This window comes from Neovison vison, chromosome X, assembly GCF_020171115.1.
Source record: "Neovison vison isolate M4711 chromosome X, ASM_NN_V1, whole genome shotgun sequence".
NCBI lineage: Eukaryota > Metazoa > Chordata > Mammalia > Carnivora > Mustelidae > Neogale > Neogale vison.
In genome coordinates, this window is record NC_058105.1 from 6,516,096 (window position 1) to 6,542,066 (window position 25,971).

The following is a 25,971-nucleotide window of genomic DNA, read 5'->3' on the forward strand; positions in this document are numbered from 1 at the left end:
GTTTTATTTTCTTTGAGTAATTCCAGTAGTGGAATTATCATTTCATATGGTATTTCCATTTATAATTTTTAGTGGAGACTCAAATCTGTGTTCCACAGTGGCTGCACCAAATTACATTCCCGCCTACCGAGCACGAGGGTTCCTTTTCCTCCACATCCTTGCAAACACTTATTTCTTGTATTGTTGATTTTAGCCACTTTCACAGGTATGAGGTGGTATATCATTGTGGTTTTGATTCACATTTCCCTAGTGATTAGTGATGTTGAACATCTTTTCGTGTATCTGTTGGCCATCTGGATGTCTCCTTTGGAGAAATGTCCATTCAGGTCCTCTGCCCTTTTTAAACTGGAGTTTTTGTTTTCCTAGTGTTGAGTTGTATCAGTTCTTTATATATTTTGGGTTTTAGGCCCTTCTCAGTTATAACATTTGCACATATCTTTTCCCATTCACTTTCCTTTACTGTGCCAAAGCTTTTTATTTTGATATAATCCCAGTAGTGTATGTTTGCTTTCGTTTCCTGATTCTGCAGTATTGAGCAGAATTTCTCCTTCTCTAGGAAACCTCAGGCTTTGCTTTTCAGGCCTTTCAGTTGATTAAATGAGTCCCATCCACATATCAAGGATTAAGAATGTCCTTTACTTAAAGTCCACAGAGTATAGATGTAACAAAGCTACAAAATACCTTCATAGCAACACCTAAACTAGAAATTGATGGAATACCTGGGAACTATAGGCTACCCACGTGGACAGGTAAACTTGACCTTCACAGTGGTCTAAGCACTGGGGAAGCTGAGGGAAAATTTGAACTTAGACCAGGGACTGTAAGACCGGCCTGGGGACGATGGGGCCTCCCCCAGTGGCTGTAGGCAGATCACTTCTTTCCTGCCCTTCCCTCCTGTGGTTCTCATGGTTCCTGCCCAGGCTGATCCAGGCCATCAAAAGGCCAACTCCCTTGCCTGGAAACTCCAGATAGGGGGAGACAGGATGTGCTCTTCAAAGGATGCCTTCCAAGGGGTGCTATGGCCTGGATTGCTTGTCAGAGCTGGGCTTGCAGAAACCACGTCAGGCTTGGGATCTAACCTTGGATCCCACCTGCTCCTCAATAGGGCCAAATCAGGTGACCTGAGAGCCAGCATAGTCCTCACAGGCAAAGTTTCTGACACTTATCTTTCCTCCTAAGTTGGTTACAGAGTAGCAGGGGAGAAGGCTGTGGACCCAGCCAACAAGATACAGCAGGAACACAAGGTGCTGTGTCCAAGACCTAAGCCCTGTGAGGGAGTCTAGCTCCACCCCCATCTCCAGATATATCTTGCTTGAGCACCTACCCCTCGCAGAGCTGATTTTCCAAGTGTCTGTTCTGGGCTTGTTTCTTGCGTATCCTTGGCTATAGCTTTAAAGTGAAAAATTGGCTGTGATGGCAGGAGGCCCCCCTAGCATCAAGGAGGAGATGGAAACATCCATGGCTGAAGAGCTGGTTCCTGAAAGCTATATGCAAAGCCAAGAGCACCTGGTGATAGCAGGTGAGGAGCCCCTGTAATGCCCCTTTCCTTGGGTGTCCATACCTGTGCATGTGTGATGGAGAAAGTGTGTGTTTGGCTGCAAAACTTTTGAAGAGATGAACAGACTGAGGCCTGGGATCTGCCAATGGACAGCAGTGAATGAGTGTTGAATGATTCCTAAGAAGTTTGGGTATCCTATCCTTTTTCTGGTGTATCCTGTGCCCAGGAAGCCTTGGCACAGTCTCTATGAGTGTTCCTGGTGCCTCTCTTCTTCTCCCTAGAAATGATGGCACGTGGATCCCAGTCCCTGGGTACCTCTCAGCGGCGACAAAAGTTGGATCCAAAGGCTGCTGGCTCTGGTGCACGTCAAGCGGCTTGGAGTATGACTGCCACCCGGCCCAAGAAAGCGGTACTGTATGGAGACCTCAACATGCAACAACTGGGTTAGGGTTGGGCATACAGGTTGTAGGGGCTCTAGCCTGATGATGGTAGGTTGAACAAAGCCAGATGTTGACTTGGGGGCAAGGAAGGAAGCTCCTGTGTACCAGTGAGACAGTGAAGGCAGGGATGTCCAATAAGAAGTCACAGCTATCTTTTGGTAGGCTGGGAGTTCAACCTTAAGAGTCCCAAACACCTGAGTCACATATTACTTGGGGACTACATATACACTTTACAAAACTCTAATGTGTGTGAAATGACACTTTCCTAAATAAATAAATAAATAAATAAATCTATATCTATAGTTCTCTCTATAGCTATATTTTATATATAAATATTTATCTATATAAATTATAATTATATAAATTATTTAATTATTAAATAATCAGCCTCGGTAGGAACCATGAGAACCACAGGAGGGAAGGGCAGGAAAGAAGTGATCTGCCTACAGCCACTGGGGGAGGCCCCATCGTCCCCAGGCCGGTCTTACAGTCCCTGGTCTAAGTTCAAATTTTCCCTCAGCTTCCCCAGTGCTTAGACCACTGTGAAGGTCAAGTTTACCTGTCCACGTGGGTAGCCTATAGTTCCCAGGTATTCCATCAATTTCTAGTTTAGGTGTTGCTATGAAGGTATTTTGTAGCTTTGTTACATCTATACTCTGTGGACTTTAAGTAAAGGACATTCTTAATCCTTGATATGTGGATGGGCCTCATCTAATAGATTAAATATAAATATATATAAATAAAATATATTTCTCAGGGCCAGGACAAAGGTAAAGCAAGGTAGGTTCCTATGCTCCCTGACTGTTAGGAATTCTAATCACTTGAATCTAACTGTTCTGTAGCCAATCTTTTAAACTATACTTATATGAGTTTAGGAATATTCTAGGAAAAAAATGGCAGGTACACTGTTACAAAGGATACTGGGAAAAGGCAGCCATTTTGGAGAAGAGGGAGATCTCAGTGTTCTGGGGAATCACATGAGTTCTCTCACTGTGTAGTCATTCCTTACAGTACATTCACTGGTGGGTGAAGGGAAGTTTTAGAAACATGGTTGCTATGCGGTTGCAAAATTACTGGGAAAAGATAACCAAGTTGGAAGAAATAATGTGAGTTTCAAGTTCTGTACCCAATCCTTTAAAGCTACTTTTACTGTGCCTGAGGGAGTTTTAGAGAAAAGGCTGTTATACTGTTGCAAAGGTTACTGGGAAAAGGCAACTAGGTTGGAAAGGGAGGGAGACCCAATGTTTTAGGAAATCACCTGAGTCCCATTGTTCTGTAGATAATCCTTTAAGCTACATTCACCGTGAGTGAGGGAATGTTCTAGGGGGAAAAAAAATGGCAGCCATATTGCTGCAAACTGTACTGGGAAAAGGCAGTCATTTTGGAGTCATTTTGGAGAGGAGGATGACCTTACTATTCTAGGGAATCACTTGAGTCTGGTAGTTCTGTTGTGGATTCTGTTAGCCACTATCACCCTGGTGTTACAGTGTTGCAGAGGTTAGTGGGGAAAGGCAACAGAGTTGGAGAGTAGGAAGGCCTGGCTGTTCTAGGGAATGAGTTATGATAAATGCCCAAATGATTCCACCGCTAATGAATAAAGAGAAATAGAGCTCCCAGATCAGGGACCTCCTGAGAATGAAAATAAACCAAAAATACTGAATTAGCTTCTTATGTCCAAAGGTGGAAGTCAAGTCAAATTACTCCAACAGCTCAGGCTCCAGGAAGCCAGTCATGCCCATGAGATTGAGGGAGAATGGGATCTTTGGGGGCAATGGAGAGATATAATCTCTGAATTAATTAAAATTACCTATTAGGACCACAGGACTACTTTAAAAAGAAACAGTCATTATAATGAATTTAGAAACTAGACATTTAAATTAAGAAATTTATCAGTTCTATTTATTATTTGCTTTTGAGCACCCTCCCCCAAAATGGAACCCTGACCACCTGAGAGCCACAACATTAAAGGACAAAAAAAAAAAAAATCATAATACTGTTCTGCTGATTTGGGTGTGGGGGATGTAGTGTGCCTTGAAAAGTACATGAAAATAAAAATAACACTGTTTGAAATAGTAGAAGGAAGCTAGGACTTGCTGAAATTCATAGATTTTCTTGATCTCTGTCAAATTGCTATAAAAGCCTTATGTTTTATAATGCATATAATTCTAAATAAAAATATAAAATTTTATATCTCTAAAGTTCTAAATAAAGATATAAAAATAATTCTTAAAAAATTTTTTTAAAAAGGCAAAAAGACAACTGGTTTTGAACAGTTAGACCTGTCTTATGATGGGCAACTTCAATAGGCTATCATTGACTTGCAGATGTTGTCACATTAATTCTTGTTATATTTATGTGTAAGAACAAACTATGTTATTTCAAACAAACAAACCCCAGCCACCAGTTAGTTATCCTTATTTGCTCTCAAATATCTCAAAAAAACTTTTTGTCTTTCTGATCCCAATCTGTAGGAAAATCAAAGGGATGGTGTGGAAATTGTTCTAGGAGAAACTCTCAATCAAATTCCCCTTCATAGTCCTAGGGTTTTCTTGACACACACTGTCATTTTCAACCTATTTTTGAGGTATCATAAGAAGAAGATGAAGAGGAAAATAAAATAGTAGCATGACTGTCAAGTACTGTTCACATAGAAAATGTCACACCAATATCAGTGTGAACTTTTAAGAAAGAAATTTTGCGTTATTACAACAAATGGAACATGGTGGTAAAGTTTCTATGAAAATCCTTTATATAGAAATGGTTCAACCTTGCATTTACTATTGTTCTTAAGAACATAGGAGGGCTGCAGATATCTCTCAGGTGACAGGTGAGCCTTGGTTGTCTGTTTCTTGTTAAAAGTGAGGCAAATAGAGACAACTCAGAATTCTGTGTCTTGGTGAGGCCTGTGAGACAGTAGGTTCTAATTCAGCAAAGTCGGTTGTGTAGGAGGAACTGGTAAACGCCAGAGTGGAGAGGGCTCTGGTCTGTGGTTCAACTGCCCCTGCTTCTCCATTCATTTAGCTCAAGTTTGAATTTGGGGAGAAAAGGCTGCCAGCCAGGTGGGGTAAGAGGGTTGGATGACTGTTCCATGTACAGACCTTAAGCCAAGGCTGCTGTCCCCCCCCCCCCACACACTGGGTCCTCAAGACCACCCCAGTGTCCCTGCAGCTTCCAGGTCTGGATCTTCTCTGGACATTGGCAGGAGGAGGACTCCCTCCTCTACTGCTTGCCATTTGCTTCTGAGCCACAAGGCCCACTTCCCCTGGCTTTATTCTCAGCATTCTCTGAATGCCACAGTCTCGTTGAGCTCTCTCATCATTTGTGGCCTCTCCTATCCTGTTACCTTTTTTCTTGCAGGTTGTATACCATTTTACTGACTTCGCTTTCATTTTAATGGAGTCTGAAGGCGAAGTGGTGTCAAATATGAGAGCCATCCTAGGATAATGGTTAAAAGCACAACCTCTGGAGCAAATTATCCTGGCTTTAAATGACTGCTCTGCTACTTACCAGCTGTGTGACTTGGACAAATAGTGTGACCTCTCTCTCCGTTTTCTAATCTTTCAAAATGGGATGGTAGTAATACCTGTTTTGAATGGTCATGAAGAGGATTTAATGACTTGATGTTGGTAAGGACTTAGAGGGCGGCATGTGGCATGTGTTAAACCAAATAGTCTGTGAAAATTTTCATCTTGCACTGGAAACCTGGAGCTGAGATTTGAACCCAGGTGTGTCTGGCACATTCTGTTCCTTTAGCCTACATTGGCTCTTCAAAGCAGGAAATATTTTAGCCCCAGAGCTGTGGGGCAGAGACATCCACTCCAAGCAGTCATTAGCAGATGGATGAAAATGAAAACCACTGGGATAGCTGTGCTCACCCAGAGAAGAATGTTATGGTTTCCCAATGGCCAGAGTTCTATCCTGAGCTCCAATATTTACTGTATGTCCTTTGGAAGTGTAGTCATTTGCCAGACCTCAATTTCCTTGACTTTAAAATTGAGCTTTTCCACTCTCTCTCTGACTTGGGTGATGTCTGATTGTCTGCTTGTGACAGTGCTGGCAGAGCACAGGGATCCCTGTCACTGCTCTTCTTTCCCATAGCTTGGATGACTAGAAACTACTGAGGAGCATGGTATGGGTGGAGTGGTGGCAGTTGGCCAACTTGTGGGATTTCCAAGTTCTTCTAGTGGTCTGAAAGCTGCCAACCCCTGTCCTCTGATTCCAGAGGATCAGGTACCATGTGACTCCTGACAGGGTACACCATTGGTCCTGGGCAGTGTGGGGCAGCTGTTCAGCTGAGACTGAGTTGGCTACTTTTACTGACCATTCATTTCTTTAGGGGCCCCAGCTGCCATTGCCCAGAATGTTGAGAGAACAAGGCCATGGCAATGCTCACCCTCAGGAGTATCCTGGTGGCTTCCAGAACATGAGGTTCCATTATGAGCGGTAAGAAGGATTCCAGGGATCTTGCAGGAGGAAAGCTGGAGCTCTTTGGGCAGGTACCAGGGTGGACCAGATGGACTAGCAAGCAGACTGACCAGGAAGGCGTTGTGAGCAGCTGGTCATGCTTGGAATGTTGGGGCTCTATTGTCTCCTCATAAGAACCCGTGAACCTCCTGGCCTCTTGCCCATTTGGGGCCTCTGAGCACACTGAGCCTGGGCTGGGGAAGCTCATAGTCCTCAGGCCACAGGACCTGCTTACCTGGAAAAAGAAGGACTGAGGATGACAGAGTCATTGTCTAGAAAAGCTCCTGACCTTGCCTGCTTGCCCTCATGGCCTTCCTATGGTCCCTGCCATACCTGGCCTGGGACCACCAGCAACTCACAAACCTCTTTCTTTTCTTATTTCCCAGTGACCCAGAGGCAGATATGGTGGCAGAGATTGGCTTGGAAGAGCTAAATGGATTGGAGATGGAAGTCATGAGAAGACAGGTAAGCATCTCCCACTGGGAGGGTAGAAGCAGAATCATGGTGTCTTGGGGCAGGCGGGCCTTGGCAACAATGAGACCACCCCCTTTGAAGTCATCTTAGCCTTTAACAGTGGAGGTGAGGTCAGGCTCCCCTTCCTTTCCTCCGAGTCTTCAAGGCTCTAGTGTCCCATCTTAATGGCAGTCTCAGCCCTGCCTCTCTCCCTGGGATGTGTGGGAAGGGAAAAGGGGAAGTCAAAAGGAGGATGAAGAGGCAACAGAAGAGGATAGAAATCTGTGCAGAGAGAATGGCACTAAGAGGTCTTGGGGAGGGGTTATCTTCTCAGGGAGAGACCACAACAGGCCCTCTCCAGCCCCTGAGTGTCACCTATCCTGGAGCCTTGCCTTTACTCTGGTGCTGCAGCTGCCACCATGCCAGCCTGCCCCAGAACTGAAATGTCTTGTTCTGCCTCTCCCCCGGTACAGCTGGGACAGGCTGGCTTCTTCCAGACAACTGTGTGAACACCAACAAGGGGGCAAGGCTGCTGGGCTTGAAAACATACACAGCCTGGCCCTTGGTCCCACTGGCCCACCCCAGCCCCCTGTTTCAGTTGCTCTGCCTTCTCTTCCAGAGGCACTTTGGCCTCCTGAAGGGCGGCAGATCCCCTTCCTGTACTAAGTTCATACTTTCCCCAGTGGTGAACCATGGGCTTCCCCAGGAGGATCTTTCACTAGCCCTTTGGTCTCTGCAGCTGCACGTGATCACCGGCCGGCTGCGTGCCCTGGAGGACCAGGGCGCTACCTGGCGCCACAGGGATGCTCTGTTCTTCACCATGCTGGTGTCGGCCTGCATTGCCAACCTGTGGCTGTGGATGCGCCAGTGATGTTTCACGCCGCCTGAGCCCGCTTCTCCTTCCTCTTCTTCCCTTTTCTCCCTGGGCTGCCCTTGCCCATCTTCCTTTTATCTCCCAGCAGTCCTTAGCAGCATCGGAGCCATTTTCCAACTCTGGTTACACCGCTTGCCTGGAGCAGGCCCTAGCTGCTGGGAGGTAAAAGAAGTGTGACATTCCGAAGGTCTGCATGGGCTGAAATGTAGCCACTTTGGAGGCTGAGGTGGGTGGCATCTCGTCTCCACAGTAACACCAGTGGCAGGTGCTTCCTGCTTGCCTATCAGGGCTTCGTGGTGACTGTCCCAGAGCTGAACCTTGCCTCTGTGCCCTCATCGTCCCTTCTGTTCCATCCTCTGTGGCAGGGGCTTGGCTGTGCTTTCCCAGTTTTCTTCCACTTTGTGTACAGGGCTCTACACAGAAAATGCGCTCAATAAAAGTTCACTGATAGCAGCAAACCCTGGTGGTTGAGTTTCTTATATCCAGGATTCATGTAGAGACAGCCCCTCTGAACAAAGTCATTGTTGCAGGGACTGGGCTGATGCCCCACTCCAGGAGTCTTGGTTCCCTCTCTTCCCTCCTCCCCAAAGTCCCCTGTCCAGCAGGGAGCCTTTTTATGAGAACAGCTTGGCAAAGTCCTTCCTGTTGTTATCATGCCAATGAGTGCTTGTGGGTAAGCTGTTCTTCAGCAGCTTGTCTGGGCCAGGCATTGCAGGGACTTAATCAGAGGAAACCTGGAATGCACCAGAAACCTTTCCATTTGCCCAGGACAAAATTGAGTCCTGGAGAGGGAGAACATGGTCCAAGGTCATCCAGCAAGACCAGGACAGGGTTAGGTCTAGAATGGATTTTCCTGTGTTCCAGCCTAGGGTTCTTCCTGTCTCATATAGACTGACTGAGAGCAAGGCCCATCCTCAGCTCTGGAGGCTGGACGGGAGATCACATGGAGAGACTTTGAACCCCACTCCCCCATGTCCACAGCCCCATGAAGCTAACCTCAAACAGAGCAGGTGGAGCAGTGGGACTTGGGCTGAGCCAACTGGAGTGTTGCTGTTTGGGACCTGACCACAGGGCAGATGTGCTGGACTACAGGAGGCCTTGGGAAGAGCTGTTGTCCCTTTCCCTGTGGCCAATGAATAAATATGTATCTCTTGGCGGGCAAGGACCCAGAAAGTTCTCATTGGCTTTTATGGTTAATTGGAACTTCCAAATCTGTCAAGACTTCTCCATATATAAAGATAGGAGGGTATGTTAGTCATTAGATATAAAATAAACATGATTGTGTTTGTAAGTCTGTGTCTGTATGTGTGTACGTGAAAGAGACAGAGACAGAGACAAAGACAGACATGAAGAGACAGAAGCAAAAAGATTGAGAAAGAGACAGTAGAAGGACAGGGAGGATGAGAGAGACTTGTACAGGGAAAGAAGGAAAGAAGGAAGGAAAGACAGAGCCTGGAGATGTGAACATGCTCTGTCTCTTCCCCACCCTTCTCTGGTACTCAGTTACCCCCATACTATGAAGGGGTTCTTCTACTCTTGATTCTCAGAGACCTCCTGTCAGCCCTAGGGAGTGCCATGCATGTGGCCACTGGGGCTTGGGCCCTGTTGAAAATGGAGACAAGAACACTTAATGAAGAATCAGTTAGGAGCTTCCCTCTGTGGTCCCAGAGTAGAGAGGGTAATGGAGAGCCAGAGGAAAGCCCTCTGTGGAATGGGGAAGGAGCCACATCCAGACACAAGTGCTTCTAGCTGGGAAAGCCAAGAGGCCCGGGTGGAACCTGGAGCCTCCCTGCCCCCTCCAAATGGCCCCTGGTGCCCAGGAATCAACTGAGGACTAAAAGGAAAGCTGGGGAAACTTGTTGAAGGCCTCCTCTCTTCTTCCTTCCCCATAGCCTTAAGAAAGACCAGGGTCCAAGTTGCAGGGACTTATTAAGGGCAACAGCCACAAGCCCAAAGTCCCCACTGCCTTTGAGCACATGGAAGGAGGCCAGCTAAGCAAAGGGGAGAGACGTGGATTTAAGGATGTCAGGAGGGCTGCCCTTGAGTAGTTCTCTGAAAGCTGACACTCTCTTCTGTTCCAGCTGTCTATGCCAGAAGGCTCAGAGGAAGAAGGCTGCTGCAGGTTGGGGCAAGGCCTACCCTTTGGGACATGGGTGTGCGTGTGTGTGTGAGCAGACACGGACATGTTTTCAGAAGAAGACTAGCTTAAAATGTGTTGCGAAACAAAGTTTCACCCTTGGGAGCAATTTAGTTGAGTTGCAAACAAACAGTGTGGCAACCCCCTGGAGAAATGCCTCCTGGGCCAGGTGAGCTAAGGTGGAGCACTAGCCTAGAACCTTACCCTGTGGGGTGACTGTTTGGCTTTTGCTAGCCCTGCCTGCCTGCTTCATCTACAGAGGACTCCAGAAGGGAAAAGGAGCTCAAGCTGCTCCATGCTGGCCTCCATGATGACCTGGGAGACAGGCAGCAGGCTCCTCTGCAGAGTTCTGCGAAGGACCCTATTGTAGGGGCTGGCACTGCTTACCAAGCCTTCTGGATAACATCTGTCAATTCATCTCACCCCTTGATGCTAGTTCCCTGCCAAGCTGCCCTGGCCTTGTCCAAGCTCTCCAGCATTAGCGCAACCCATCTTCCAAGAAGCCTTGAACTTCCCCATGGGCTGGTAGGGGAGGGAGGGACTCATTCATATTTGGGTATGGGGGAAGGGGTTCTTCTGCAGTGTGTTGTTTATTGCTCCTCTGTGAAACTTCCTATGGGCTGCCTAGGCTTGGCCCTAGAGGGGTACATAGTTTGTCCCTGTGCTGGATCACGACCTGCTAAAGCGAAAGTACTAACTTCCATTGTCTTCCGCAGCAGAAATAAAGGCCTGGAGGATGGCCTCTGACCAGGGTCCCTGGAGAGCAATTCTGACCTCCTGAATTGAGGGCTGGATTTGCCTTGGTCATACAAGCCTGGTCTTTAGGGCATGTCCACTGTGGAAAAGTGGACATAAAAGTAAGCCAATACTGACCACTAATTTCTCTGGTGCATCTATTATGTGCCAGCACATTGCATATAAAAAATAATTACAAATTCCTGCTTGATGATATCCTCCTGAAAAAGGCAAACATTATAGGTGTAGCTAACAAAGTCCCTTGTTCCATAATGTTAAGCCCCACTATGGAACTAACCCCCATGGTCAGCTTGGTGTGCATCCCTGTAAACTCTCACTGCCACATATGTTACACAGCTAGCAGTGACCTCTTGGTGTTGTACAGATATGTGTGCCGGTATGCGTTCCGGCCTTTGTGCATGGGATCTCATGTAAGTCACCTCACGCAACCCACTGAGAGATGGGTCAGTTCCCCAGCTGTGTGGACAAGTGGGGAAAGCAGAAAGCCTCTGGTCATGCCTGCCCCACTGGGTTGGCCCCTAAACCCTTGCCAGCCCTGGCAAATGCAGATGCTGAAACTCAATATTCTGATTCTTCTGTCTCAGGTTGGCTTCCTAGCAGGAGGGGAAACCAAGCAGAAGAAAGTGGGCATGTGGAGAGAGAGATGTGGGGTGCACGGAGGTTTTTTTTTTTTTTTTTGTACCTAGTCTCTTGAAAAGGACCTAAGTATTTGCCACCTGAGGGTTCTTGCCCTCTTTCACTTCCCCAGCCATGGCCTCTCTTAGAGGCCAAGTCCAGGTAGCCCTGGAGAAGAAGGAATGGCTTCCTTTCCAAACTTGCTCCGCCCCAGGAACCTCTTTTCTCTCCCAGGTGTTCTCCCTGGCATGCCATCTGGCAGGTAGGCTGGCTGGGACTGTGACCAAGGTGGGAGGCAGGTGCATGGGGGGCAGTGAGCTGGCAGCTTTGAGTCCCCAGACACAAAGCCCTGAGCGATGCATGTAAGGGAGGATTCCTCAGAGAGTTTGGGAGGGGCTGGCTCCTGGGTCTGGGCAGGTAAGCAGCTTCCACAGCCAGGCAGCCCAACATCCAGCCCTCACCTGTTTACAGCCTGAGCTGTACAGGGCTCATAGTGAGAGGGTCGCACATCCAGCCAGCAGGCCCAGCAGCTTCTCCAGTGGGTGGGTGCCACCCTGGGCCAGGGTCTTGAGCAGCCGTGGGCATGAGCTCCTCTGGGCCACTGCCAGCCTCCCCTTGCTGGTGCCAGGCAGGGTGACGCAGCTCTCTGACTGAGAGGCTGCCAGCTGTGTGGGAGTTCAAGGACCCCACTGGCCTGGGAACAGGAACACCAGGAGGTCACTTCTGGCTTCAGGCACTGATGAGTCCCCAAGGGCTTGACTCTGATTGGAGGCTTCACAGACGGGCCAACGGATGCTGACTGTGGTCAGGGGACACCCTGCCTCTGAAGCCATCTGATTGGTAAGGAAAGGGGCTGGCATTGGGTTGAGGCAGTCACTGATCAAAGGCTGGCACCTTCTTGTAACCAGGGCTGATGGTCTCCATGGGGTAGGAGCTGGAGCCCATGAAAGTGTGCAGGTCCTAGAACCTGTCTTGATATGTGCTTTCATTTGACTCATCTTTCTCAGTTGGAGGAAAGTGGCTGTGTGGGGAGCCATTGTCTCTTGTCAAAGTAGCTGAGTGAAATCCTGGGGGCTCTAGGAGTATGAAGACACTGAGTGCCATTCTAGGCCCAAGGCAGCTGAGTCTTTGTTCTCTTCTAGGAGAGTGACTGAAGAAGATTTGGAGTATAGAGACTGAGGGGCTGAGGGGCTGCTTGGCCAGGCAAGCTTTGGTGGGAGGGAAGGAGAAGCCTATAGACCTTACCACTTGCCCCTGCCTCCACTGGCCTGCCAGGGCATTTCTGGATATCCCAGCCTCAAAACATGTCAGATACGCCACCTGGAGCTCCATGGCTCTCTGCATATGAGAAGTAATGGAGGTAAGGGCAGGGGTTATGTAATGCTTCTCCCAGAAACCCTACTGGATTACAGTCTTTGCTTTCAGTCCTTCAAATGCACTCTGTCGTCTTCAGAAGAGACGCGGTAGAGTGCCCACTGCAGGTCTCTCTGGCTTTGGGACCCAGCCCCTCTGCTGTTTGGGTGAAAGTATGCAATGAAGTTTTTGGAGCTTCTGCCTGAGGAAGATTCTATAACCAGGCATAGGGCAGGGGCAGGCTCTCCATTTTGGTCTTCAGCTGAGATTTACCCTAGACCAGGAAGTGTCAGCTCCATCCATGTTGGCCTGTAGCCATAAGAGGCAGCTAATGTTGGGGTGGCCTGGCTCTAGATTTCCTACCATTTTCCCAGCCCTGTTATTGGCAGAGCATGAGCAGAGCCATTAGCACTACTTGTTAGGTGGGGCCTCTAGGGTGATGGCTGCCTTTCCTAGAGGAAGTTGACATTGAGTGCTTGGGTTGGGCACATGAGCTTCGAGTTGAGCCCCAACTGGCTGACAGTGTGTATACCTGGTTGGCCTTTAGGTGCCATGGTTACTTCAGAACTGCTAGGACCAGACATAGCCATACCTCACCAAACTCCAACATGAGATGGTCCCACAAGAGATGAGGCTACAAAGATGGGTCTGGTGAGATCCAGAAGGGATCTGCATGCCCCAATGCAGAGTTTGGTATTTGTCATGTAGATGATTCCCTCATCCATTCAATAAGTACCTGACACTATCCTTAGTTCTGGGACTTAGCGGGGTCACTGAAGCTTCAGCTCCACAAGAGCCTGCAGTGCTTGGTGCAGGTCTGACCTAACTCTCCTCTTGGTACTCATATCCAAGTCCCTGGCTCTGTTCACCTGCCAAGCTCGCCCTGTGGCTGAGTGTGCTTTTGGAACCAGATTGTTTGAGATTGCTTGGATGTGATTCTGTACAGTGGGGCTAATAATAACATCATACATGTCAGGTTGTTATAAGGATTAAATGAGTTAATATAGGTTTAGTATTTAGTGTGTGTTACTCAATGAATGAGAAACTGTCCCTTCACCCCCAGGTTCTAGCTTCTTCTTGGCTCTCCTTGTCACTGTCTACTTGCCTGCCTACATCCCTGCTTTCCTGCTTCTTGCCCCTTCTGCCCTGCCACCCATAATGTGAATGATTCACGCCTTGGTACCATTCTCTGCCTACAGCCTAGGACTTTCTCTGCTGTAATGGCTGGAATTGAATATCTGTAGCACTAGCTTCTGGCTGAGACTTGAAGCCTGCATCTCCAGGCTGTCAGTCATGGAAGAATTCCCTTCCCAATCATAGTAGAAAAGATCTGGCTGATATTAACTTGAATATGAGGCCAGGATGGCCAGGACTATAAAAGAATTTGGGATATCCAGTCACCTGGAAGGATTCACTGGAGTGTCTCCCTAATTGCCATTCTCTCTTCTAAGCTCTGTCTTCTGAAATTCCTCAGAACTTCACCAAGGTCTAAAACTCCAAACTATGTTTCCTTCCTTCCTTCCTTCCTTCCTTCCTTCCTTCCTTCCTTCCTTCATTCCTTCCTTCCTTCCTTCCATCAATATGTGTGGAGTGCTTTCCAGGAACCAGCTGCAGTATTAAGCCACTTGCAGTTGTTCCACAGATCAATGATGCTTTGCTCTTTTTCTGATTCTTTTTTCTCTTTGTTATATTAACTGTTTTAACACCCTTGTCTGGTAATTCTACATTTATATCAGTTCTGGGTTTTCTTTAATTAATAGATCATTTCCTCTTCATTATGGAGACATTTTTTAATATGTTTGATAATTTTTGAGTGAATACTACACATTGTGAATTTTACCTTGTTGGATGTTGTATATTTTTTTTAAAAGTATTTTGAAAATAATATTTTTGGGTCTTGCTCTGGGATGAAGTTAACTTATTTGGAAAGAGTTTTATCCTTTTGAGTCTTGCTTTTCAGATTTTTTCAGTGGGATCAGAACAGTGTTCAGTCTAGGGACAAATTATTCCCCCCTACAGTAGCAGGACCCTTCTGAGAGCAACACTGAGGTCAGAGAATTGCCAGACTCATCTCTTTGACCTCAACACTTAGTAAAGACCTGATGCACAACAGGTTCTCTGGGAATATGTGTGGGCTAGATGAGTGAAATAAAGAGTACCAGGCAGCAGTGAACATTTGAATGAGCCACAAACTGGAAGTTAGTAGTTCTGGCTTCTTATCTTTGGTGTATGACTAACTTGTACCTTTTGTCCCTGGTCTTAGCATCTCTGAAGTAATTGTCCTCAGAATTCTTTCAACCAGGGTCCAAGAGACTCCTTGGGCCAGGGCTGGTTTTTCTATAAAAGTCTTGGGTTTGTTCTTCAATTTGTGGATGAGGAGGAAAGAGGTCCAGAAGTATATAATGATTGATGTCAGGCTTTTTACAGAATCATTGTGCCTTACTCTGTTTGAAAGCCTCTTTCCTTGAAGGTCGCACATTCCATCTAGGGTCTAGCCCATTTCTCTTCTCTTTGCCAATTACGTGGTCTGCTATCTTCTTTGTTCAGCCTAGTCCTGCCCTCACACTTGCTCAGATTCCCCTGTGCATTTCTGTGGCAGCTATTGCAAACCTTTTGCTCTGCAAAAGTTTTGGTCTCCAAAGTCCGTACCCTTAGGTCTTCTGAAGATGAAGCTTCCTGACATTTCACTGAGAATGCTGGGGTTTTACATGAGTGAGCCCCTTCAGCTCTTTCTTACTGTACCCCTATGCACATCTAAACTGTCAGCTCCCTCTCTCCTGGCCCATGTTCTTGATAAGTCCCCTTTTATTCCTTTGGTACATGGACTCACCACCCATTTTATCCATTCTTCATGAGTTCCAGCCTTAACTGGAGTTGGTCAAATGCACAGATACTTTCATTATATGTTGAATACCTCCTCAGAAACTTTATACTTGCATTATTATCTCATTCCAGTAGAAGAATAACATGAGAAACACAGAAAAACTTTTGCAAACCCACATTCTCTGGTTTCTACTCTATCTCTCCCCTTTCTCTCTCAGTCAAGCTTCTGGAAAGAGTTAGACATATTCGTATCTTTTTCCCTCACCTACTACTACTCATTATGAAACCCTGCAAAACATGTCTTTTACCACCACTCCTTGAGGCTGCCTTTTTTAAAATAGAAAATTGAAATATAGTTGATATACAATCTTACATTAGTTTTAGGTGTACAGCATAGTGATCCAACTTCTCTGTATGTTATGCTGTACTCACCACAAGTGTAGCTACCATCTGTCATCATGCAAATCCATTACAACACCATTGACTATATTCCCCACACTGTATCTTTTTAATCCTTGTTAGTTATTAATTCTGTAGCTGAAAGCCTGCATCTCCCACCTGCTTTCACCCATTTTATCTATCTTCCCACCAACAAACAGCAGAATCAAATCTGTAAATATAGAGAACAAACTAATAGCTGCTAGAGGGGAGGACAAGAGGATGCTTTTGCTAAGGTCACCAGTTTCCTCCACTCTTTCAGCTCCTTGGGCCACATGTCACCTTTACAGGTATATTTGTTTACTTTAATTTAATTTTTTCCAATGTTCCAAGATTTATTGTTTATGTACCACACAGAGTGCTCCATGCAATCCATACCCTCCTTAATACCCACCACCAGGCTCATGTAACCCCCACCCCCTCTCCTCCAAAATCCTGTTTGTTTTTCAGAGTCCACAGTCTCTCATGCTTCTTATCCACCTCCAATTTCCCCCAATTCATTTTTCCTTTCCTTCTCCTAATGTCCTCCATGTTATTCTTTATGTTCCACAAGTAAGTGAAGCCATATGATAATTGACTTTCTCTGCTTCACTTAGCTCACTCAGCATAATCTCCTCCAGTCCCGTCCATGCAGGTCTTGAGAATGTTACCCTCAGCCTCCTTCTCTGCTCTCATTCCCTCTGAGAGCTTTAACTCCCAGCAAACCCTGATGGTGTCTATGAATCCCCTCCATTCAAGAGCCATGTGAGGGATGGGGCAGTCAGAGTCTGTTGCAGCATGTCTGGAGAGCAACAGTCAAGGCTTGAGACCAGGCCAGGGCCTTGGGTATACAAGGCAGTGGATGGACAGATCTTTGACACTTTTGGTGGAAAACTGATTGAGGACAGAGGCTATCTGGATGTGATGATTAAAGGATATAAGGGATTATGGTTGACATCTAAGTTTCTGGTTTGGATGACTGTGTAGAGGGCAGCTCTCCTATATGAGATGGGTAACTTGAAGAAGCCAATTTGTAAGTAAGGGTGTCAAGATTAGTTTTAGTTATGTCATATTTGAGGTGTCTGAAAGAAGATGTCTACCAGGCAGTTGGAGATATGAGTAGGCAGCTTGGGAGAGATACCTGGGTTGGGACCTTAATTTGGAACATGATGATAATAGAAGCCTTAGGACTAGATGAAATATCTTGGAGACAGTGCAGGTGAGAACCACTGGCCTAGCTGTGTGCAGTGCCAGGAGATAGCTGCCTGCCTTTGTTCCCTGGCAAGCAGCCTTGTGGGGGGGGCAGTTTCTGATGAACATAATTGTGTGTAGCAGGGAAGATGCAGGGTGACCAGACTGAAAGAAAGGCCTCTTCCTTGCAAAAAGGTAGCAGGAATAATGGGAGAGGAATCTGTCTCAGTGCTAGAACCTTAGAGAGGCCATAATGTTGCCATGTGCCCCCAGAGATATCCCTATTGTGGGCTGAGGGCCACAACTATTAGGGATGATTAGTAAGGAAGGAAGAGGTTCAAGTGGTGTTGAACAGGGCCTGCACTGGATCTCCATCAATGACAGGCTGCCCAAAGTCTTCTGCCTGGTATTGGGTCTACCCTCCCTGGGTTGGCTTGGCCGCCTCTGCCCTACTCCATTCTGGGTCCAACCTCCTCACATTAGTGTCTCTGCCATCCATGCAAAGGCCTTGCCCTTTACTGTCCCACCTGTACCCCTGCTATTCATTCACTGAACAGTGCTCCACTGAGGCCAACTCTGATCAGTGTGAATAGTACCAGCTTTGTTTGCATTGCCTGGAACTTTCTGTCTCCATGGCCTGCTACCTCTAGGGTCTAAGCAGGGATTCAGAGATGCTTGTTCTATCCCTCAGGTACCCTCATTAACATCCCAGTGTCATAGTCCCACAGAGAGTACCAAGCGAGCAGCTCTGAGGCTTCTTGTTATTACCACTCACCACAGAGCATGGTGTGCCTGCCATCACCATGGTGACAGCTTTGGAAGCTGGAACGGGTAGATGGGGGGGATGAAGTGATGGGGAGTGGGGCAGAGTTTTAGCGGTAGGGGCCATAGGCATCCTGAGGGGTGTGCTGATCATTTCTGATCAAATCTGGTGGGGCATGCAGACCAGCCTGAGCAGGGAAGAGCTACTCTGAATCTGTTTTCCCAGCCTGTCTGACCCCATGGCAAGAAACATGGCAGAATGAATGTAATCTCCTGTTTCTTTTCAGGATTTTTCCCTCTCAGGCTGCTCCTTCTTAGTCTGTTTTATGGACACCTCCTCTTCTGCTCATATCTTAAACTTTGGCGTTCTCCAGAGCTCTGACTTGTTCCCTCAGTCTGTATTTTCTCTCTGTGTAATCCCACAAACTTGTTCTTCAGTGCTCCCCACACCCCATCCATCTTTAATTCTTGTCCTTTCTCCTTCCTGAATAGTTCTCCACACTGCCCACTTGTTTCGGGCTCCTTTGGCACCATCTTCTTCAGCCACTTTGCCTCTGATCTTGCTCCCCATATAATCCAGTCTCTACATAGAAGCCAGAGGATCTTTCTGGAATATAATTCTGTTCTAGCCATATTCCTGCTCAGCCCTTCCAAGGCTCCCTATAGCCCAAAAGAGAAAGTTCTGACTGGTACACTGCCTATGGAGCCCATGAGAGCTTTCCCTTCTCTCCCCCCCACTACCTGTCCTAACCATGGGCTCCTCTTTGCTCTTCAGCTTGTGTAACATTACTTGGGGGGGTACTCAGGAGAATTTGAGTAAAGACAAAAGGAAGGAGTCCTAGAGACAGTACCACACGTTGAAGAAGTCAATGAGAGATGACTCTCACCTGAGGAACATGAGCTCTGAGGTGGTCTCAGATCAGAAGAATCAGAGAGCAGGGGAGAGTAGCACAGTGGCAGCTGCTTTGGGCCAAGGAGATACATTTCTTCCCATGGGGCAAGAGTTTGGGGGCAGTGGCTGGTTTGGAGGTACTCAGCAGCCTAAGCATGTGCCAGATACCTACAAAGCCAGGGTACCAGAAGGTGTCTTGGATATTTTTTATTTTTTTAAAAAATAGATTTATTTATTTATTTATTTGAGAGAGACGGGGGGAGAGAGAGAGAGAGAGAGAGAGAGAGAGCGCACAAGTTGGAGGGGCAGGGAGAGGGAGAGAGAATCTCAAGCAAGCTCCATGCTGAGCATGGAGCCCAACTTGGGGCTCAATGTCAGGACCCCAAGTTCACAACCTGAGCAAAATTAAAAGTCAGATGCTCAACCAACTGTACCACCCAGGTGTATCAACTTAGTTTTTTTTTTAAATCAATTTTATTTTGTTTTAGCTTTGATAGTTCATATGTCAAAAATTTCACTGGAGTGAAAGAGAAATGAGCACATTTTGCAATTTAGTGCTGTTTTCCTTTTAAATCACCTGGCAGAGTGGAGACAGCACCTTCATTGTCTTAGTGTTTAGAGCCTGGAACTTAGGCAATGCTGAATCCCCCTGTCCTACATTGCCATAGCAGTACCCAAGAATGCTGGGGTTTTCCAGGTGAGCCCTGGTTCTGTTCTAACTGTTCACTTGCACCTCCTCTGCCTTACATGGTATCCAAGATCCTCTGTGACTTCTTCTTTGCCATCTCCCTGGCAGGTGAGGATACTGGTTGTACATGGAGGATGACAGAAAAATCCAATGGTGTGAAGAGTTCCCCAGCCAAAAACCACAACCACCACGCACCTCTGGCCATCAAGGCCAATGGCAAAGATGACCACAGGACTAGTAGCAGGTGAGTCTGCTGAGGCTGGATCATTTCAGAGATGGCGTGGTAAGCTTCTACTTTCTCCCAGCTCTGCCTCATTATCACAGAGCAAACCATCTTTTGGCTTAAGGATACCCTTTAAAAAGCGACTGTGGGATTTCTAGGTTCCTCCCAGGACAGAAAAGTGCTGATATGAGAAAAAGTATGCTCAGAGAAACCCTGGTCATCTCTGCTCCTTCCTCTGTAGGCCTCAGTCTGCAGCTGACGATGACACTTCCTCAGAACTGCAGAGGCTGGCGGAGATGGATGCCCCCCAGCGGGGGAGGGGTGGCTTCCATAGGTGAGTTCCAGTACTGCATTCCTGCTACCTGTTTCTATCCATGGGGCCTGTCAGAGTGGCTACAATAACTCACCTTCTCTCAATCGCACTGAGCCTTTCTGCTAGGAACCCTGGGAAGGATTTTTCTCTTGAGGAGACTCCTGTGAGCAAGCTGGGAGTAATCAGTGGAGTATTGCCTTCAGAGTTGTCTTTCTCACTATTGGGAGAGGGGGGAAGAACTGTTCCCAAAAAAGGGAGTCTAGGTAGAGGGTCCTGAGGTCTGCAGCCCGGAGTCATAGACTCCATAGGGAAATCAGGAAGCCTGGGTCAATCTTCCTCCTGGCCTGTCCTCCATTAGCACAACCTTTATCTTGCCTTGGAGAGCACTATCTGTTCACCACAATCAACTGAGATGGCACCTCTGACAGGAAGTCTTCCAAGAGCAAGTGCTTGCCCCTTAGGCTTCATTTAGAGTCATACCTGAACCCCAGGCCCCTGGCCTCAGTGCTGGCCCCCATCCCAACTCAGCATGGGGGATATCATAGACTTGCCTGTTTCCTTCTCCATCTCCCTCAACAGATAGTGAGCTCTTGAGTCCACATCCTTTCTGAACAGCATGATTCTCCTCTCTGGCTCATGTTTCCTCTCATCTCTAGGATTGTCCGCCTGGTGGGGATCATCAGAGAGTGGGCCAACAAGAATTTCCGTGAGGAGGAACCTCGTCCTGACTCATTCCTTGAGCGTTTCCGTGGGCCTGAGCTCCAGACCGTGACGACACAGCAAGGGGATGGCAAAGGCAACAAGGACAATGAGGACAAGGACACAAAGTATAGCTGTCCAGCTTGTAGGACTATCAGGGCTCTCAAGTGTGAAATTGTAGGGCATGGTGCGATTTCTTATGCCACTGACAGAGGAAGACTGGGGTCTATACCAAGCCTTGCCATGGTAGGGAAAGGAGTTGGCAGGGGAGACATCCGTCCTATGGTTTTAACTCCAGTACACTTCCATTGTCCTTGTTCATAGCCTTTCCAACATCCAGCGGCCAATTACCATGGGAACTCCTGGTAGCTTTTCTTCCACTAGCTGCGCCTCGCCAGATGTCCTCTTGCTGATCATGAAACAAACAACAAGGGCACCTGAATGTGTGCCAGCCCCAGCCTCAGTTCCTGTAGTCAGTAAATGCAGAAGAGAGTGCATTTAGGGAGTGCTGCTGAGAGTATGACCACATCAACCCTAATGTCAGTACAGAGGTGGGCCTTTGCGGAGGCCATACTGGGGGCTGGCTGGCTAGGGAAGACCTAGGAACAACTGAGCAGGAGGGATTGGGGAGGATGGAGAAGGTGGAGCTGGAGGGTCGTTCTTTGAGGAATGAGTTGGCGACTGGGGATGTCTGGCCAAGCCAGCATTCCCCACTTCTGGCCAGTGGAGGAAAAGAGCTTTTGCCAAGCTAGGATGTAACATCTGGGAAAGCAGTTTGGGAGATGGAGGCCAGGGACCTAACAGGGAGGGTGGAGTGGGCAGGATGCATGTGTCACTTACTTTCTTGAAGAGCCTCTCTCTTCCCAGGAGAGAGATGGAAACAGGTTCTGAGCCGTTATTACCATCCTATGGAAGTCCCTCCTCTGGCCCTGAGGCCCACTCCACTGAAAAGACTGCCCCTTGCCATGCCATGCCCTCTGGGCAAGGGGCCTCCAGAGGCATGGGAAACAATGGGTATATGTGGGATTAAAATAGGAAGGGGGTGAACCTTGCCCATCTGGGCTCTACTCAGATGCCTAGTACCAAGTTGTGGCTCCCTGAAAATGGGCCCCTGAGCCAACCCAGTCCTGTACACGCTCTTAGGCATTATTTTTCAAAGGACCCCTGGCCTCTGGGAACTGGGGTGCTGCCACATTGAGGACCCCGTCCCTAAGCCTGGCCTCTGTCTATCTCCTCAGGAAGAAATTTGAACTATTTGTCTTGGATCCAGCTGGAGACTGGTACTACCGCTGGCTATTTGTCATTGCTATGCCTGTCCTCTACAACTGGTGCCTCCTGGTGGCCAGGTGAGCAGGGAGGGATCTGGAAGAGAGTGTTCAAACATCCCAGGGCACAGGCCTTGGGGTTGAGAGTACACCAGTCCCAGTTGTGGATACAGAGCTCAACCAACCCAGCCTTCTTTCTGGATCCTGGGCTTGCCAATAACACCTCCCTCTGCCCTATTAACCCCCAAATGCCCTCTACTTCCCAACTTAATATGCTACCAAAGCTTCATGTCTACCTTCCCTGGTATCTGTTCCTACTTCTCCATTTACAACAAATTGTCCTGGATAAGGCCACCCTCCTCTCTCCCTGAGACAACTACAATAGCCTTGTCCTCATTTCTTGTAGGCACTCTTGCCCCCTCCAGAAATCCTTCACACTAGCAACTAGTGTGGTTGGTAGAAACTGGAATTTGTTTACATCAGTTCCTCCTCACAAACCCTCCAATGGCCCCCCTATTGCTCACAGGATGAAGTTGAAGCCCTCAGAGTGAACTTCAAGGCCCTTTGGACTTGGTCTTCTCTTTGGTTCCACCTTCTGGATATACCCCAGCCCCAGCATTCACTACTCTTGGGTCATAACATGCTGCTTCCTCAAGAGAAAATTCCCTTTCCCCATTTTTAGCCTGTGGAGACTCTTCTTGCAGTTTCAATTCCAAAGCCACTCTCTACAGGTGGCTTTCCTTGACATCATTTCCCACCCCACCCCATCTCCCACTTCAGTTATTCATTCAGCAAGGGTTTGACTGAGCACCCATTGGATGCCAGGTTCTGTGCTAAGTGTGGGGGATAATGTGGTGAATAAGACACATAAGGTCTCTGCTATCTTGGAGCTTTCAAGCTAGTGGGAGACACTGGCAGTAAACATGAATAAAACAGAAGCCCGAGGGACTTGAGGCAGGAAGCTACTATAGAAAGGACAGTCAGTGTAGACCCCTCTGAGGAGGTGACACCTTAGCTGAGACCTTAATGGTGAGAGGGAGTCAGTTATTTAGATGTCTGAGGCTGGTGAAAGGAACATTCTGAGGAGGGGGAACAAATGCTAAGACCCTGTCTCAGGATGGCCTAGTGTGGCCGGAGGACTTCAAGTGAACATCAGGCAGGCACAGGACTATTCTGTAGGTTTGTGAACCAGGGGAGGGACCTGGAGTTTTACCTGAAATGTGAACAAGTAGTCAGAATTAACTGCTCTTCAGTTTGACTAGTACACTCATTGGGTCATCATCCTGGGTTCTATCTCCTATTCTACTCTCCTCTTTAGGTCCTTATCCATTCAATCACCAAGACTTGTCAATTTCTCCTAAAACTTCTGAAGTCTCCAAACTCTTCATTCCCACTGCCTCTAGGTTAACCTTAGGTACTATCTTCTCTATCACCTGGACTGGCCAGTTGTCTATGTTGGGTTCTCAATAGGTATTGGTTACAGAAATGGGCATGGAGACTATTTAGCTGTGTATTATATTTCATACTTTCAGTGACTCATTTTTCATTCAACTCATACCTGTCAAATTCTGGTGCTCTGGGCTAGGGCATAAGGCATGCAGTAATGACTAAGAGGTGGTCTCTGTCTTTTTGGAACTCATGGTCTAGTGGAGGAGAGATAAGTGATGGTCAGTGTAGAAGTCTATTTAAGGATGTCTATGTAATAATAAGGATTGGAGTAGAAGTTGCTTTTCAATAAGTTTCTTCATGATATTAAACTGATGGCGACTGGTCAGTGTCCCTGGTAGCCATCCCAAGCCCTTTGCTCAGTGGGCACTCAGTTTAAGGCCTCCAGAGGGCCTTGGCTGACTTTGAGTATAAAGTCCATTCCTGTCTTCCTGCAGAGCCTGCTTCAGTGACCTACAGAAAGGCTACTATCTAGTGTGGCTGGTGCTGGACTACTTCTCAGACGTAGTGTATATCACCGACCTCTTCATTCGATTGCGCACAGGTATGTGAGCAACTGGGTTGCATACACAGGAGCATGACCCATAAGTCCAAAGTCCTGAGTCCACATTTTTAAGAAGCCTTCTTGACACAGTGTTGGACTTAACTGCCTAGCTGGGACCTGAGTTGGTGTCTGCTCCTCTTTAAACTTCACAGTCACCATGTGCTTAGTGAGGTTCAGACCTGGGGGTAATCTTTTGAGGTCCTTCAGGCCAGCTCTGCTGGTGAGTTTCCTATACCTCTCCTTGAGAAGCAGGGTTCAGTACACAGTTTGTCCCTTGTTGAGCATTAGCCTATTGGGAGGGATAGACCTGAAGGCAGAGCTGATATACTGGTTTGCATCTCTACTAGGTTTTTTGGAGCAGGGGCTGCTGGTCAAAGATCCTAAGAAGTTGCGGGACAACTATATCCACACCCTGCAGTTCAAGCTGGATGTGGCTTCTATCATTCCCACAGACCTGATCTATTTTGCTGTGGGCATCCACAGCCCTGAGCTGCGTTTTAACCGCCTGCTACACTTTGCCCGCATGTTTGAATTCTTTGACCGCACTGAGACACGCACCAGCTACCCCAACATCTTCCGAATCAGCAACCTGGTCCTCTACATCTTGGTCATCATCCACTGGAATGCCTGCATTTACTATGCCATTTCCAAGTCCATTGGCTTTGGGGTTGACACCTGGGTTTATCCCAACATCACTGACCCTGAGTATGGCTACCTGGCTAGGGAATACATCTATTGCCTTTACTGGTCTACCCTGACACTTACCACCATTGGGGAGACACCACCTCCTGTAAAGGATGAAGAGTACTTATTTGTCATCTTTGACTTCCTGATTGGTGTCCTCATATTTGCCACTATTGTGGGAAATGTGGGCTCCATGATCTCCAATATGAATGCCACCCGGGCTGAATTTCAGGCCAAGATTGATGCTGTCAAACATTACATGCAGTTCCGAAAGGTCAGCAAGGAGATGGAAGCCAAGGTCATCAAGTGGTTTGACTACCTGTGGACCAATAAGAAGAGTGTGGATGAGCGGGAAGTTCTCAAGAACTTGCCAGCCAAGCTGAGGGCTGAGATAGCCATCAATGTCCATCTGTCCACACTCAAAAAAGTACGCATCTTCCAGGATTGTGAGGCTGGCCTGTTGGTGGAGCTGGTATTGAAACTCCGTCCTCAAGTCTTCAGCCCTGGAGATTACATTTGCCGCAAGGGGGATATTGGCAAGGAGATGTACATAATCAAGGAAGGCAAATTGGCAGTAGTGGCAGATGATGGTGTTACTCAATATGCCTTGCTCTCAGCTGGGAGTTGCTTTGGAGAGATCAGTATCCTTAACATCAAAGGCAGCAAAATGGGCAATCGACGCACAGCCAACATCCGTAGCCTTGGTTATTCAGATCTCTTTTGCTTGTCAAAGGATGACCTTATGGAAGCTGTGACTGAATACCCTGATGCCAAGAAGGTCTTGGAGGAGAGGGGCCGGGAGATCCTGATGAAGGAGGGGCTTCTGGATGAGAATGAGGTGGCAGCCAGCATGGAAATAGATGTGCAGGAGAAGCTAGAGCAGCTGGAGACCAACATGGAGACCTTGTATACTCGCTTTGGCCGCCTGCTGGCTGAGTACACAGGAGCCCAGCAGAAACTCAAGCAGCGCATTACGGTTCTGGAAACCAAGATGAAGCAGAACAATGAAGAGGATTACCTGTCAGATGGGATGAACAGCCCTGAGCCAGCTGCTGCTGATGAGCCATAAGAGCTTGGGCTCAACTGCCTTCCCAGCCTTGGCCTTGACTACAGGAACTAGAAGAGCTGTGCTGGTATCCATATTTGTATGCATTACCCTCTTGAATTCTCCTTGAAGCCTCTCTGTACCAGGCTTTTGGCTCAATCATCTAGGAGTCCTCCTCCAGTTAACCAAGCTTATGCACAGTGCAGACCATTTTGGCTCAGCTTCCAGGAGCTTTAACCTGTTCAAGTCTGAGGAAAGAAGAGAGGAACAGCTGAACTCTGTTGCTTTCTTGGGGTCTTTCTTGGGGCTGGAAGCCTGGGCAATGATCTCTCTGAAGAAGTCCTTCTGCAGGACACTGTGCACCTTACTGCAGATCTGCCCTCTTTCCA

The 25,971-nt window shown here is 47.5% G+C and overlaps 2 protein-coding genes across 2 annotated transcripts; both read left to right on the forward strand.

Annotated features, from left to right (window-relative positions):
• Positions 1-1,413: 1,413 nt before the first annotated feature.
• Positions 1,414-7,726, forward strand: FATE1 (fetal and adult testis expressed 1). The gene is made up of 5 exons (XM_044235541.1): positions 1,414-1,519; positions 1,780-1,907; positions 6,275-6,381; positions 6,789-6,867; positions 7,595-7,726. Exons 1-5 carry the CDS (start codon positions 1,414-1,416, stop codon positions 7,724-7,726), a joined length of 552 nt encoding a protein of 183 aa, XP_044091476.1.
• Positions 7,727-19,497: 11,771 nt separating this feature from the next.
• On the forward strand, positions 19,498-25,606 carry CNGA2 (cyclic nucleotide gated channel subunit alpha 2). The gene is made up of 6 exons (XM_044235538.1): positions 19,498-19,607; positions 19,828-19,920; positions 20,556-20,726; positions 21,837-21,944; positions 23,747-23,853; positions 24,201-25,606. Exons 1-6 carry the CDS (start codon positions 19,498-19,500, stop codon positions 25,604-25,606), a joined length of 1,995 nt encoding a protein of 664 aa, XP_044091473.1.
• Positions 25,607-25,971: the final 365 nt, after the last annotated feature.